The following is a 15,044-nucleotide window of genomic DNA, read 5'->3' on the forward strand; positions in this document are numbered from 1 at the left end:
GTACCTGGTCCATCGTCTTGCTCTGCTCATGTCTGTCTAACAAGCATGAAAAAAAAAAAATCTGACTTGTGAGGTTGTGAAGGGGTTAAAAGAGTGGCTGTTATTCTACCGATGATTCTCTGGTTTCAAACCATATTTTCAAGGCTGTTAGTCATTCTTTTGCACCACAAAGGACAATCTGGTACTGAGGTATTTTCTTTTTTTTTTTTTTTAATATATTTTATTGATTTTTTACAGAGAGGAAGGGAGAGGGATAGAGAGTTAGAAACATCGATGAGAGAGAAACATCGATTCAGCTGCCTCCTGCACACTCCCCACTGCGGATGTGCCCACAACCAAGGTACATGCATGCCCTTGACCGGAATCGAACCTGGGACCCTTCAGTCCTCAGGCCGACGCTCTATCCACTGAGCCAATCCAGTTAGGGCTTGAGGTATTTTCTTATTTCTGATGTGAAGAGAATAATGAGACCAAAGTTGTGGACGTGACACAAATGGTGTCTGAGGCAGAGTTCTGAGATCTAGAAGTAAAATTCCAGGGAACGAAGTTCTAGGAAGTGCACCACGCCCCACTGTATGTGACGCTGCATCCTAATGGGTGACAGGGTATGAGGCCCAGGGAGGAGGCCAAGAAAACACTGAGATATTGAAAAACTTCCAGGCACCCAGCTTGTCAGGAGCAGCCCTGTTAATCCCTTGTTTGCATGACTCCACAGCCTATGTTTTAAACTCTATTATTTCCCTATTATCTTTAGACAGGAGGATGATTTTTGTTGGGGGGTGACTTTATATGTATTGCTCTTCTGTCCAGAATGCAGATGCCCATAGATGTTTCATAGAGATGTAGAGGATATGCAAGAATTTCATCCATTAGTCAGTCATCATTGACCCGCCTTTTCTTTCAGAGGGGGCTTTCAGGCGAGAGAACAGCATATAAAAAGCAGTGAGGCAGAGGAGGGCCTGACACATTTGAGGCAGATGAAGGTAAGTGTGGGGTAAAGTGGTTGAGCCGCTGGATAGGAGGATTGGGGCCTGGGCAGGATGGTGTCACACACAGGCTCTGGCTTGGTCTTCCCGTGGGCCACCTCGGCAGTCCTGTCCCCAGCTCTTTCTTTACAACCTGGAGAACTGGATCAGGTCCTGATTGATCTCAGCAACCGACCGGCAGCCTAAAAGAACAAGGAGTTCAGAAGCTGCTCTCTCTCAGCACCAGAATCCCGCGCCCTCATGGTGTGGATAAGCCAATGGGAACAGGCCCCGACTTGCCGCTGGTGCTCACCCTGAGGCAATATTACGCATCCAGAATGAATGATGTCATTCTGTTTGCCTCGGGAATTATTTCAGGAGCCTGTGCCTGGGTTCTCTTTTGGCAGCCATGTCAAAATGGCATGACAGAAACGTAAAAACATTTTAGCATTTTTTAAGCAATGTGTGTGTGCAGTAGATACCCTTCACCTTGATCTCGGTCCTGCTAGGCTCAGAGACTAGGACGTGTCTGTCTAGGCCAGCCGTGGGCAAACTACGGCCCGCGGGCCAGATCCGGCCCGTTTGAAATGAATAAAACTAAAAAAAAAAAAAAAAAGACCGTACCCTTTTATGTAATGATGTTTACTTTGAATTTATATTAGTTCACACAAACACTCCATCCATGCTTTTGTTCCGGCCCTCCAGTCCAGTTTAAGAACCCATTGTGGCCCTCGAGTCAAAAAGTTTGCCCACCCCTGGTCTAGGAGGAAATGACTCAGGACAGCTTAGGAGATGGGGTATTTCATATAGCAACAGCCTTCTAAGGAGAAGTTCTGAAAAATGAAACCCCTTTTGTAGTAAAGGGTCCTCATTAGAACGCAAATTTAGGATTGTAGCTGAGATCACACAGGGGCTACAGAAAGTGACTTCGGATAAGAAGTAGAAGAGTCCTGGCCGAGGTGGCTCAATGGTTAAGTGTTGACCTATGAACCAGGAGGTCACGGTTCGATGCCCAGACAGGGCACATGCCTGGGTTGCAGACTCGATCTCCAGTGTGGGGCATGCAGGAGGCAGCCGATCAATGATTCTCTCTCATCATTGATGTTTCTATCTCTCCCTCCCTCTCCCTTCCTCTCTGTAATCAATACAAATATATTTTAAGAAGTAGAAGAAGAGGGAGAGAGGGGCTGCGTGGCTTATGGGCTGAGAACCAAGGGCTGAAGGAAGCAGTGAAATCTCCCCGGCGACGAGAAGGCTGCTAGAATTGAACAACAGGATGTGTAACGTTCACCTGGAATTTCTTTCTATGCCTCTGATGTATGCACCTTCACCTCTCCAAACATAACTTCAGCAAAATGTGTTACTCATAAAAAATATGACTCAAAAGAGGGTCTTTTCCTAAAAGTGGAAACAGAGGAAGGAGTTGAGTTGCCTGCCTGGGGTGACTCCCAGGATGGACAAAGAACTCGAGAGCCTTGGGCTTCCACAGGGCAGAGAAGAGTGGGGCTTCCAAGCAGGCAGACCTACTCTCGGAGCACAGAGATGCCAGGATAGACTCTGTGGTTATCTATTGCAGGAAAAATAGTATTGAAGCTGTGGACCCGAAAAAAGAGGGGTATGGAAAGTGACCTCGCGGGGTGATCTGATCATAGATTCCCAGCTGGGCAGATCATGGTGGGTAGTCATACCCGAGGCATATCACTTCTTTAGTAAAAGGTAAGCAAGCCCTGTCCATGCTTTCTGTGCCTCCAGGTTCAGGCACCTTTGCAAGGCCTCAATGCCTCTTCTCAGAAGCCAGCACCCTCGGGAGAGCAGGTAGTGTTAACTGCCCTGTAACCCATCCCCCACGTCGCTATCTCCCACCTTCATGTGATCCTCCCTCCTTAATTGCAAATGCATAAAGGAGGTTGGAAACTGTCCTTTCTTAGAAGCGTTTATCTCTGTTGAAAATTTATCTCTCTTGCCGGAACCGGTTTGGCTCAGTGGATAGAGCGTCGGCCTGCGGACTGGGGGGTCCCGGGTTCGATTCCGGTCGGGGGCATGTGCCTGGGTTGCGGGCACATGCCCAGTGGAGGGTGTGCAGGAGGCAGCTGATCGATGTTTCTCTCTCATCGATGTTTCTGGCTCTCTATCTCTCTCCCTTCTTCTCTGTAAGAAATCAATAAAATATATTAAAAAAAAAAAAAAAAAGAAAAAGAAAATTTATCTCTCTTGAAACATTCGCCTCTCTTGCGTCCAGGCGTACGTGCCCTCTGTTTGGGTCGAATAAATCTTTATAAAAATTCTCTACAGCTTCGGATGCTCTTACGTCGATGAGGGATGAGAACTTAGTGAGATCTGTGCAGCCTTCGGGAGATGGGATTTCTATGTGGACATTTTTGTTTTTCAAAACAAATCATCATTTTAACCTTTTTGTAAATACAAACATGTCAGAAACTGGTCTCCCAGTTGGAAAAACAATACTTTTCAACTTGCTTTGTTTTCAGCAATGGTGTTCATAGGGCTCTCCTCCCCGGGCTGTGATGTCACAGAGATATCAGGGGGAAATACCACACATTTCCCGGGGAATTAGGTGATCATCGATCAGCTGCCTCCTGGGCACCAATTTGTGTCGGCGTCTTACCTGCCTTGTGCAGGGGAGGAACAGGGAGTGACACAATCTCTGGGTTGCACACTATGATTCTGTATTTCGCTGGGTTCCATCAAATGCACAGGCCCCCAGCCTGAGATCCCCTCTCTCCAGGGAGGAGTCCGGGGGGGGGGGGGTCTTACCTGGAGCAGCGCCTCTTAAACAGAGGATGCGCAGGGATGCCCTGTTGTCTGGGTTTCCTATTCTTTCCCTTCCCCTCAACCCTCTTCCCTGTCCCTTGTTTGGTTGTGATTACTACTGTTTCTATACATTTAAAACAATACATTCTCATTGTAGAACAATTAGAAGGGCGAGGAGTACAGAGTCAGGCACAAAAGTGCCCATAATCCTGTTTTTCCTTTCCTTTTTCCTTGCCCGTTACAAAGGTGTTCAAAGGGTCTCAGTAATAGTTTCCGGCTGCATTAACGCTGCCATTAACACGGGAGTGGTGAGTAGGTGTTAACTCTTGGTGGAATGATGAAGCTTTGTTGTTGAATTTCTATCAGGCTTTTGTGAAAAGAAGTTTGGACATCAATTTCCAAGAAGGGGGGGGGAGATTTGTGGGAGAAGGACAGTCATCTCAGCCTCCTGGAATCCACAGACACCGCAGGTCTTCCCACCCCTCCCCTGCGGCTCCCAATATGCTCTCAGTTCACATGTGTGCCTTCCCCTCCCTCATGGGAGGAACTCGGTGACGTGGGGTCATTTGAAATTGAGTCACTTAGAATTCGAAAAACACAAAGTAAAAACCCCAAACCAAATGCCCTAGAAGAGGAAAGTCACCACCGTTAGTTGGGAACCACTGTTTTGCGGGATCACTGGGACTCCAGGCTTTGCTGAAAACGTAGAAGTTTTTATGAGCGCCACTTCACAATAATTTCATTTTTGACTGAAACCCATGTAATTTTGAGACACGTCTGTCTTGCTGTCTGTGGTTACGGGGGACAATGCTTCTCCTTCTCGCCCTGTTTTTTTCTCTCTCCTGGGTCCCTCTGTACTTCCTCTTTGACATAATTTCTCGGCTATTCACAGTCCATGAGTATTGTTTTACAATGACACCCAGAGCCACATCCAGAGAGCCTGATATGATCTGAACAGTCCAGAGTAACCTGCAGGCCTCGCTCCCATAATGTGACACTACGCTTACCTCTGTACACCTTAGTAATGGGACAGCAGGGCTCTCAGTGGGTGAGGACCAGGAAATATGAGCCGTAGCTTGTGTGTTTCCTGCAGTTGGTCTTACAGAGGTAACTGAGAACGTGCTAAAGCTTTGAGGGTGCTCACTGATGCATTGCTTAAAATAGCAGAAGCTTAGAAGCAATCCAGATGTTCAACAATAGCAGGTTTGTTATATAAACTGTTCTTTCATGGTTAAGATGTATCGAAGACGAATCTCTGTCAGGGACATTTCTTTCCTGCTGTCTCTTCTGGCATCCCTAGGCTGGGGAGAGGTGCTAGAAGGGGGGCTGCCTTCCTCCTCCTTAGACCTCCGCTTTCAAATCAGGAAAAGAGTTGGACACACTCACCTGTAAGGGCCATGGACGTGTGGAACTCATCCTTTAAAATGTTCAAAACTTCCCCAACACCATGTTCACCCTGAGAAAGAGAGAGAGAGAGAGAGAGAGAGAGAGAGAGAGAGAGAGAGAAAGGAACATTGTGACCATGAGCTGAATATAAATTCTAGGTGTGCTCAGAGACATGGAGACTTGGTGAGGAGCATGGGGGTACCTGTGAAACAAAGAAACACCAAGAGGAAAAGGGATGAGAGCTCTTGAAAATGTGCAGCGCGCTGCAGAGGAAGCCTGGAGGTGCGGGCTGGGTATTTCCCTCCTTCAGGAATCCGTGGCACCTGGAAAAATGGTTAAGCTTGGGGGCTAGACCACAGAAACTCATGCAAAGGAATGAGAAACGTGGGTATCTCTAGGTTGGTTTCCCTTTGGTCTCACCTTGCAGGCAAGACCCCACAGGACTGGTCTCCCCAGGAAGACACACTTCGCCCCCAGGGCCAGAGCCTTGAGCACGTCGTTGCCTGTCCGGACCCCACCGTCCAGGTACACCTCCAGTTTCCCTTTCACGGCAGCCACCACTTCCGGCAGGGCGTCCACCTGAAGCAGAGCACACGTGGCCTGAGGTTGACTCAGCATGGAGACAGCGAGCCCTCAGCATGGGCAAGGACCAGGAGTCTAAACCTGTAGCTTTTGTGTTTCCTGCAGTTTATCTTACAGAAGTTATTGAGAATGTGCTAAAGCTTTAAGGATGGTCACTCAGGCATTGTTTAAAGTTGCAGACGCTAGAAGCAATAGAGATGTTCAACAATAGCAAGTTTGTTATATAAATCATCCTTTCATGGTTAAGAAGCCCAGATTGCCAGTTATAAAAGTAGTCACAGGAATGTAGGGTACAGCCTAGGGAATATAGTCAATAATATTGTAATTACTATGTATAGTGCCAGGTGGGCACTGGGCCTATCAGGCAATCACTTCATAAGGTACATAAATGTCTTATCATTATGCTGTACACCTGAAACTAATGTAATATTGTATGTCAAATGCACTTGAAAAGTAACTTTTAGAAAATCATAAACTGTCCATTCATACGATTAAAAATAAGAGGAGCATATATATTGAAATATGATGCCCTAAATATATTTGTGTGAAAAGAAGAAAATTAAAAATATTATGTACCATTTTTAAACCTAAAATGTTATATGCGCATTACACAGTTGATAAAAATAATTCCCAAAATATTAACATTAATGATAGTGATAAAAATAGGGGTACTTTTTATCTTTTTTTGCTTTTGTATATTTTATAATTTCTCTGCACTGCACGTGTTATACATATATAGTAAAAAGGCCAAAAATAGAGGGGGGAAAAAAATCCACTTTCTTTCTTAAAATGAGTCAAGCAGCAATAGAAGAATCTGGAAAATAAGCTTCATGAAAATATGTATCTTGAAAATATATATCTTCATGAAGATAAAGCAACAATTAATTCTAATTTAGATGTTCTTTTTCTGCCTCTCTCCTCTTCATTTTCTTTCCCCAAACTTCGTATCTAATGCACATAAATTCACTTTATGGGAAAAATTACAGAGTGTCCTAAATGTTTTGCAAAGGATTTATGGAGCATTTTAAAGTTGTATTGTGAAAGACAGTTATTTATCAGTGTAAGTGACACACTGTTCCTTGCTGGGTTGAGTCATTTGAGAAAATGTGAGGTTGCAATCCATGTAGACAGGCAACCTTCCAGCTGAGTGCTTCTTCCAGGAGGCAGGGACCTCAGTGCTTCGGAAACACCTCTAACAGCAAACCCACCGCAATGACTTACTAACTGTGTGAACTGGAGATGTTACTTAACACTAATAACTCCAGCATCCCATTCTGCAACATGGGGATAGTAATACCCACCTTGCAGGACTGTTGTGAGCTTGAGGGATAATAAATGTAAAGTGCGTAAAAACAGCCTGGTACACATGAGGCTATTAAAAGTCCTTAGCCTGGCTGGTATGGCTCAGTGGTTGAGTGTCGACTTATGACCCAGAAGGTCACAGTTCGATTCCCAGTCAGGGCACATGCCTGGGTTGGGGGCTCAATCCCCAGTGTGGGGTGTGCAGGAGGCAGATGATCCATGATTCTTTCTCATCATTGATGTTTCTATCTCTTTCCCCTTCTCTGTTCCTCTCTGAAGTCAATAAAAATATATTTTAAAAATAGGGTATTAAAAAATCTTTAAAATGTACACACATATACCAACATATGTGGTAAGAGAGAGGGGACAGTGTGCACCAAAGTGCACAGAGTACATTGCTCTAGACCAGTGGTCGGCAAACTCATTAGTCAACAGAGCCAAATATCAACAGTACAACGACTGAAATTTCTTTTGAGAGCCAAATTTTTAAAACTTAAACTATATAGGTAGGTACATTGTCATTAACTTAATTAGGGTCCTCCTAAGCTGGCCTTTGCTAAAAACAGCCTCAATCTGACTGAGGTACGTTCACTGAGGTTGACCCCTTCCAACTCTCCCATTCACACTCGTCTTGTATACTTGTTTCGTCTGTCTCCTTTCCGAAAACCGATTTCTGCGCATGGGCCACGAAGTTTCAATCGCACTGTATGTGCGCGCCTGCACGTGCTATTTTGTGGAAGAGCCACACTCAAGGGGCCAAAGAGCCGCATGTGGCTCGCGAGCTGCGGTTTGCCAACCACTGCTCTAGACACACACACACACACACACACACACACTCCCTCTGAGGTCCTCCTACTTACAGAAGCAGGAACGTCATCAAGTTGCCTCCCTCCGTGGTTGGAAACAATGATGCCCTGCACATTGTGCTTCACAGCTAACTCTGCATCCTCTTTTGTCAGGATCCCTTTAAGGATGATGGGCAGTTGAGTTATGGTCCGAAACCAGGAGAGATCTTCCCAGCAGAAGGATGAGTCAATGGGAGACATCTGCAGATATGGCATTGAATTTCTCTGTGGGGAATAAAAGGGAAACTTTAGTCCTGAACTCCTTCAAGGCTGCTTGATCCATTCCAAAAATGAGGCACATTCAGAAAGCTAGTGAATAAGTGAAAAGAAGCAGTTATGAGCTTGAAAAGAGGAGCTATAAAAACCAATCCCATTTCTAGCTCCTTTCCTTTACAAAAATAATTTTATACTTCAATTGCTTATTCATTAACCATTCATTGTTTCCCTGTTCCTTTATGCCAGGATCTGGGGACACAAGACAGCTGAGACACAGTCCCTATGTTAAAAGAACTCAGAGTTTAGTGAGATGGATAAGCATTTATAGGCCAATGTAACACATTCTGGCTGAGAGATGCACAGGACAATGACAAAGAAGCAATACTTCAATAATCCTAAACCCAATAGTATGTAATATTGACCCCTGACTCACCATGGGCACTACCAAAGATCCATAAATTCCTGGACTCTGAGATAAGGGTTCCTGAAAGCCTCAAGGCCAAGTGTGTATGACTTAATGAGTAGGACTGTCGAGTGTCTCCTGGCTGGATATTGCTGGTACCCATTAACTGAAAAGCCTGGGGTCTCTGTCTTCACTGTAGCCAAGGAATTCCAACTTGACCATGACTTTCTCTCTCTGGGGCATCCCGCCCCATCTGACAGGATTTTAATGGGTGAAGTGCCCTTTGCCGTCATCGAGTTCAGAGATTCCAAATACCTGGTGCTCCCTGGATGAGTTCCAGGTGTGTAGAGATGTTGACCCCTCATTTCTCAGGGAAGCAGGGTGGGACCTGGGCTGGTTACACCCCAAGGGCTGGTCACCTTCGCTGTGAGCACCCCGTCAGAGGGTCAGTTTATCGAAGTGTGCCTCCCAAAATGACCGTTTTCTGAGTGTGCCATGAAGTAGAAAATGTTGGAAGACCCATGCAAAATCCTATTTATAGCTTTCTCAGCACTCGGCCCTGGCCAGAACACTTCTGGTGACAGACCGGACAGCTCCAGGAGGAGAACATTTTGTCTTACACTCTGTTTGTCTGGAAGCTCTGGGAAGCTCTGGAAGCTCTGCTGCATCACCAGTGTCTGGCACAGGGCAGGCACTCAATGAATTCTTGTGGAAAGGAGGAAGGGAGGAACCACAGAAGGGACTTTGCCTTCTGTAACGCCTGCCCATTGGGCCTGGTATCTTTCCTACCTCCTGAGGTGACCGAAGATCCTTTAGCAGTAAATTTGTCTTCAAGTTCAGTTGGTTGCGAATGTCATGTCGCCTGTTGCCAAGTTTGGGCACATCCACGGTGATCACCAGGGCTCTGAACCCCAAGGATTCTACCCTCTGGACCAGCTGTTTGTTTAGCTGCCGATCTGGCTGCACGTAGAGCTGGAACCACCGGAAGCCTCTGGGGGCCGCGGCAACGATGTCTTCCAGGGTACAGCTGGCATATGTGCTGGTGATGTAGCAGATGCCGGCTGCTTGGGCAGCTGCAGAGCAAATGACACAACTCAGGTTGGAGGCCAGGGGCATTCCAGGCTGGGGCCAGAAGCCCTAAGGACCTGCACTGCTTCTGGCCAACTTGCCCTGTGAGTGAAGAGAAGGCCCGACTTCCTTCTGCTGCACTGTGGGGCAGGGATAGAAGTCGGTTTTTGTTTAAAATTTTTTTTAAAAAAAAATTATTGATTTCAGAGACAGGAAGGGAGAGGGAGAGAAGGACAAGAACATCAATGATGCCAGGCTGGTGTTACTCAGTGGTTGTGTCCACCTGTGAACCAAGAGGCCACAATTCGATTCATTGATGTTTCTTTTTCTTTTTTTAATGTATTCATATTGATTTCAGAGGAAGGGAGAGGGAGCGAGAGAAGAAACATCAATGATGAAAGAGACTCATTGATCGGCTGCCTCCTGCACGCCCCACACTGGGGATCAAGCCCGCAACCTGGGCATGTGCCTGACCAGGAATCGAACCGTGACCTCCTGGTTCATAGGTTGATGCTCAACCACTGAGCCATGCTGGCTGGGCGAAATGGGCATTTTTTCAATCTTCGGGGAAGTGTTATGCAAACACAGTGTTAAGCATTCCTCTTCCCACCCTCCTTAATTCCAACCACTTGCTGTCCCTAAGCCCTTTCTCTAGAGCAGTGATGGCGAACCTTTTGAGCTCGGCGTGTCAGCATTTGAAAAATCCTAACTTAACTCTGGTGCCGTGTCACATATAGAAATCTTTTGATATTTGCAACCATAGTAAAACAACAACTTATATTTTTGATAATTATTTTATATATTTAAATGCCATTTAACAAAGAAAAATCAACCAAAAAAATGAGTTCACATGTCACCTCTGACACGCGTGTCATAGGTTCGCCATCACTGCTCTAGAGAAACCCTGGGGCCGCCTGCCCTGCTTGAAGGAGGGCTCCTCCTGCACACTGCAGGCCGCGGGTGGCCTGCCTCACACCTCTGGCTGTGCTGGTCTCTCCATCGGGCCAGGCCAGGCAGTGGAAACCCGTGGGCGCAATGCAAATGGGGGCACTGATCTCCTCCCCTTGGATTGTGGTCCGGGTGTCCACCTGCGACACATCTTTCAGGTACCGGGGCCGGAGGCGGATTCTGTGCTAGACAACAAAGAGGTTTCCTGTTGGTGGGATTATCTCCAGCACCAAGGTGCTGCCTGCTGCTGAGGCCTCCAGATTCCTGGTGCAGTTGGAGACCAGACTAGGTCCCTGGAAACCTCTGGTGGGGGACCATTGGCTGGTAGCTAAATACGCAGCACAGCAGACTGGAGGCTCCTCTCCTTAAGGAAGCTTCTCCCAACACTGGTTCCACACGAACCCATCTTCTGTGGACCCCACAACCCCTCCTCGCTCCCTCCGTGGCCTGTGTTTCTGAGCTGGCCGCCCTGACCACTCTCAGCATGTGGGTGCTCGGGCTGATTCATCAGAGTAAGGACTAGAGAGGGAAGGCATAAACAGCAGAGTGTTCCTGGCCCTTCCCTCTCAGGTTCAAGTCTCTAAGTCAGAAGAGGTCACTGAAAGCGGTCAAAGCCCAGGGGAAGGTCATGGTGTTCTTTTAGCTAGAGGCTAATCCATTTGGAGATATGACTTAAAGACTGCTGTAGAAGGTAGGGAAATTTACCCATGACAAATATGTAAAACATTTTAAAGCAAACAGATACTTAGCTTCAGGGCCCCAAATGCTTGTCTTTCACAAAATATTATTGCCCCTGCACACAGCTTTAGAAAGGTTTTCCTGGCAATACTGATTGTGCAAGCTGGGGCAGATAGGCTCATTACTTCATCCCTGAAATGGAGGAATACTCCACATTTCCTAGAAGTTTTGTGGAGACAAAATGAAATAAAGCAATCAAAGTGCCGAGTCAGCAGGAGCTAACCAATCACGAAGACACAGAAGGGGGTGCTGGCCTTGTGTCCCGGGTCTCAGTTTGTTCCTGAGCGCTCTCTCATGGGGCCAGCAGCCTTTCTGCAAAGGGCCAGACAGCCAACATTTTATTAGACTCTGTGTCTCTGTCACAATGACTTAGCTCTGCCGTTGTAATGTCAAGGCAGCCACAGACAATATGTAAATGGCTGTGCATAGTTGTGTTCTGATAAAACTTTACTTATAGATACTGAAATTTAAATTTGATGTAATTTTTGCCTGTTCCAAATTCTTCTTTTGATTCTTTTCAATCGTGTTATGAGATCATTAACCTCCTTTGGCTTGTTCACCATCCAAAAAATGGCGGTGGGCCAGACCTGGCCTGTGGGCTGCTGTGTGCTGGTCTGTGCTCCGCCCCCTGCTGCTCTGGTCCAAACCTCTGCCTTGAATCAATCTTCCTTCATCACCAGACTTCTGTGTCTCCATATTTCCTCCCACTCGGAGTCCTCTCTCCTTTCATACTTTCTCTCCTGCAAGCCTCGTCTGCTCCCTGCCCAGGTGACTGGTGACCTTTGCAGAGGGAGAGTGACTGATTTGTGCTAGTTCTGCAGAGGCACTAAGGTAAGTTTCTCTCCAACCTTCCTCTCCCCAGTCATCTGCCCCCCAAAAACCCCAACCCAAAAGAACACAAAAGCCATTCTATATCTGCTCTGTTCGTTGCAGGCAGAAACCAGGCCTGCTCCCTTCCCAGGCCTGTGAACCAGGCCCTGAGTTTAACAGCAGAAAGGATACAGGAGACCAGACTTTTTAAATGCTGCGATGTTGTCGTCCCGGGTGAAGCCTTCACCAGCTCCTCCTTCGATATAATCCCAAGTTGACTTGGACAGACGCTCGCGCGCGTGGGCCTCAAAGTCTGTCAGACACACCACGGACATTTCTGCACCTTCAAAGGAGAAACCAAAACCCAACAACCAAACCCAGTAAGAATAATTCAGAGGGAGAGGAGAAGGTAAAGGGGGCTACAGCACGAAGCTGTTTGGATTCATGATTGACCCTCTGTGTTTTTATTTTTATTTTAGAGAGAGGGAGAGGAAGAGAGAGAGAGAGAGAGAGAGAGAGAGAGAGAGAGAGAGGAAGGGGGGGGGAGAGAAACATTGATCAGCTGCTTCCCCCACTTTCTCGACCTGGGGATCAAACTTGCACCCTGCCTATGTGCTCTGATGGGGAATCGAACCTGTCACCTTCTGGTGTATGGGATGATGCTCCAATAAACTGAGCCACCCGGCCAGGGCAGCCCGCTGTGTTCTTTCCCTGGGCAGAGGTAAATGTGCTGTCAAAGGTGTAACCAGCCAGCACGCAGCCATGCTCACTGCACTCCTGCCTCTCCACCCCATCCCCACTCCTGATGCTTGGTCTTCTAAATTTCCCTCTTGTCTGTCCCCTCATCACTAAGTCCACTGCCTTAGAGTTGAGGCCCAGCCACATCTTATAAGATTATTTCAAAACATTTCTTATCTTCGTCTCGGCCTCCGGATTCACTCTACATCTTGTCTCCCTCCAGCACTCAGGACTTTTCTAAAATGCAAGTCTGATCACACTCCTGTCTTTCGGGTGCCCACATCGTAGCATTCCTAGCTTCCCTGGCCCTGGCCCCCGTCTCACCAGCTTCGGTGTTTGGTGGCTTTCCCTGGTTGATTGAGTCGCTCTGAGTATTTCCTAAAGGCGTTGGAGGGCCATTTCATACCTCTGTGCCTTTCTGGGAGGAGACCCATTAGGGTGGGAGAATTGGGGGTGAACTGATACTAATATCTGAGGGTTTCCAGAACTGGTGTCTGACTTGGGCGGACCTGTGGTTGGTATCAGGGAGGAGGCTGATGTTTCCCAGTTCCTTGGCTGGGTCATTGAACATGTTAATCTTGAGGCCAAGAAGACAACATGTTACCTCCACTTTTCCCATCCCACTCTGAACCCTGTAAACCTGGAGCCTGGTCCTTCCGAAAGATGAGGGGGCAGGGTTTGGGGTGAATCCCTCCAGGAGGGGCGAGGGCAGTGGGGACAGAGCCTCGGAGATGCTGCGGCTCGGGCTGCAGTGAGTCAGCGTGTAGAGCTCCTGCATGAGAGGGTTCCACTGGGCGGGTGATAACCTGTAGGTCACAGCTCTGGGCCTCTCCCCGCAGGTGTCAGCGGCATTAAAACAAGCCAAAGGCTGTGAGTAGAAACAGGATGGCTTGGACATCTTTAAAGGATGGGGATGAGCCCCAGGAGGTAGGGCTTCAAACGACCAAACAGGCAACTCCTATAATGGACGAGGGGCCAAGCAGGCCAGAGGAAGTGTGGGGTGCTGGGACTCTTGGGTGGGGGTAGCGATGGGGCAGAACTGGCCTAAGGGCATCCGCCTGTGTCAGAATCTAGTCAAGTCAAAGAGAGAAGTAGCCCCACACACCCACCTCAGGGGCCAGGCAGAAAGACATTAGGTGGCAGACAGAAAACAGAGCCCTGGGATAGGCAGTGGGTTGCGGATGGAGGTGAGGGGGAGGAGCTTGGAGCACAGCCACAGGGCTTTTTATAGGCAACACACCTTGTCCAGGGTGGGCAGGGAGCTATTGAGGCACTGAGTTGAGTTTGACAACGTTCAACAACCACGTCTAATTTCTCTCCTTCCCGCCCAACCCTTCAAGGGCTCGGTAACTTTAGTTGAATGAATGAGTCATTGAGTTGATCCCACCACACTGCAAACGCTTATTTCCTACTCTGTGTGCAGAAAAGGGTTAACCCAGCAGCCTGAGAATGCTACCCTGAGAGAGGCCTGCTAGCAAGGTCGGCCCTGGGCTGGAGGCTGGGAACTTGCATTCAGGAGGGTTCCTACGATTCCCTGATAAGACAGGCTCGCTGTGTCTCAACTGTTTGTACAAATGATGTGGTTTATGCTGAACATTTTCTTCCCCTCGGAGAGTCTAGACCGCAGTGGTTCTCAACCTTCCTAATGCCGCGACCCTTTAATACAGTTCCTCATGTTGTGGTAACCCCCAACCATAAAATTATTTTCGTTGTTACTTCATAACTGTAATTTTGCTACTGTTATGAATCGTAATGTAAATATCTGATATGCAGGATGTATTTTCATTGTTCGCGACCCACAGGTTGAGAACCGCTGGTCTAGAAAGAGAATGTCTATAGGGCCAGCCCCAGCACTGAAAACACCCTGGGCTCTGGGCTCTGAAATGACTGGCAGACAACACTTCACAGGAGTGGCCACCACTTCTTGCTGCATAATTCCCCTGGGAAAGCACCCCTGGGAGCTTACACCTGGCTTCCTCCAGATTCTGCCCCAGAAGCCTTTTCTCTGCTCATTTCGCTGAGCACTCTTTCACTGTAATAAATCACAGCCTCACCTACATGCTGTCTTCCCAGTGAATCACTGAACCTGGGACCCTCAACACACGTTGCATCGCCAGGCATTAGGATAGTACGCCACACTGAGTGGCTGTCCATCAATGTTCATTGCTTGAGTTGGACATTTCCCTGCCTGTCATCTCCCTCTGCCTTGTCGGATGAGAATTCTCTACCAGGATTCAATCGTGGATGAAAGAAGAGTTTCCATGGAAAGTAATC

At 47.5% G+C, this 15,044-nt stretch overlaps 1 protein-coding gene across 1 annotated transcript; it reads right to left on the minus strand.

The window, feature by feature from the left end:
* Window positions 1–233: 233 nt before the first annotated feature.
* On the minus strand, window positions 234–12,373 carry HAO2 (hydroxyacid oxidase 2). Its single transcript, XM_081111779.1, has 7 exons — window positions 12,237–12,373; window positions 10,513–10,664; window positions 9,258–9,541; window positions 7,865–8,074; window positions 5,541–5,699; window positions 5,121–5,190; window positions 234–1,168 (listed from the first exon to the last, which is right to left on the minus strand). Exons 1-7 carry the CDS (start codon window positions 12,365–12,367, stop codon window positions 1,113–1,115), a joined length of 1,062 nt encoding a protein of 353 aa, XP_080967905.1. The 5' UTR covers window positions 12,368–12,373; the 3' UTR covers window positions 234–1,112.
* Window positions 12,374–15,044: the final 2,671 nt, after the last annotated feature.

Source organism: Myotis nattereri (assembly GCF_964212035.1).
Source record: "Myotis nattereri genome assembly, chromosome: 18".
In the NCBI taxonomy this organism is placed as follows: Eukaryota; Metazoa; Chordata; class Mammalia; order Chiroptera; family Vespertilionidae; genus Myotis; species Myotis nattereri.

What these genes read in the sequence shown, in the direction of transcription:
- HAO2 (XM_081111779.1), bottom strand. Translation starts at nt 12,367, where the DNA reads ATGTCCGTGGTGTGTCTGACAGACTTTGAGGCCCACGCGCGCGAGCGT. An exon ending in TTGATGACGTTCCTGCTTCT is followed by an intron (nt 5,700 to 7,864) that starts GTAAGTAGGAGG and finishes GCTCTGCTTCAG; the next exon opens with GTGGACGCCCTGCCGGAAGT. An exon ending in CACGTCCATGGCCCTTACAG is followed by an intron (nt 1,169 to 5,120) that starts GTGAGTGTGTCC and finishes TTGTTCTTTTAG; the next exon opens with GCTGCCGGTCGGTTGCTGAG.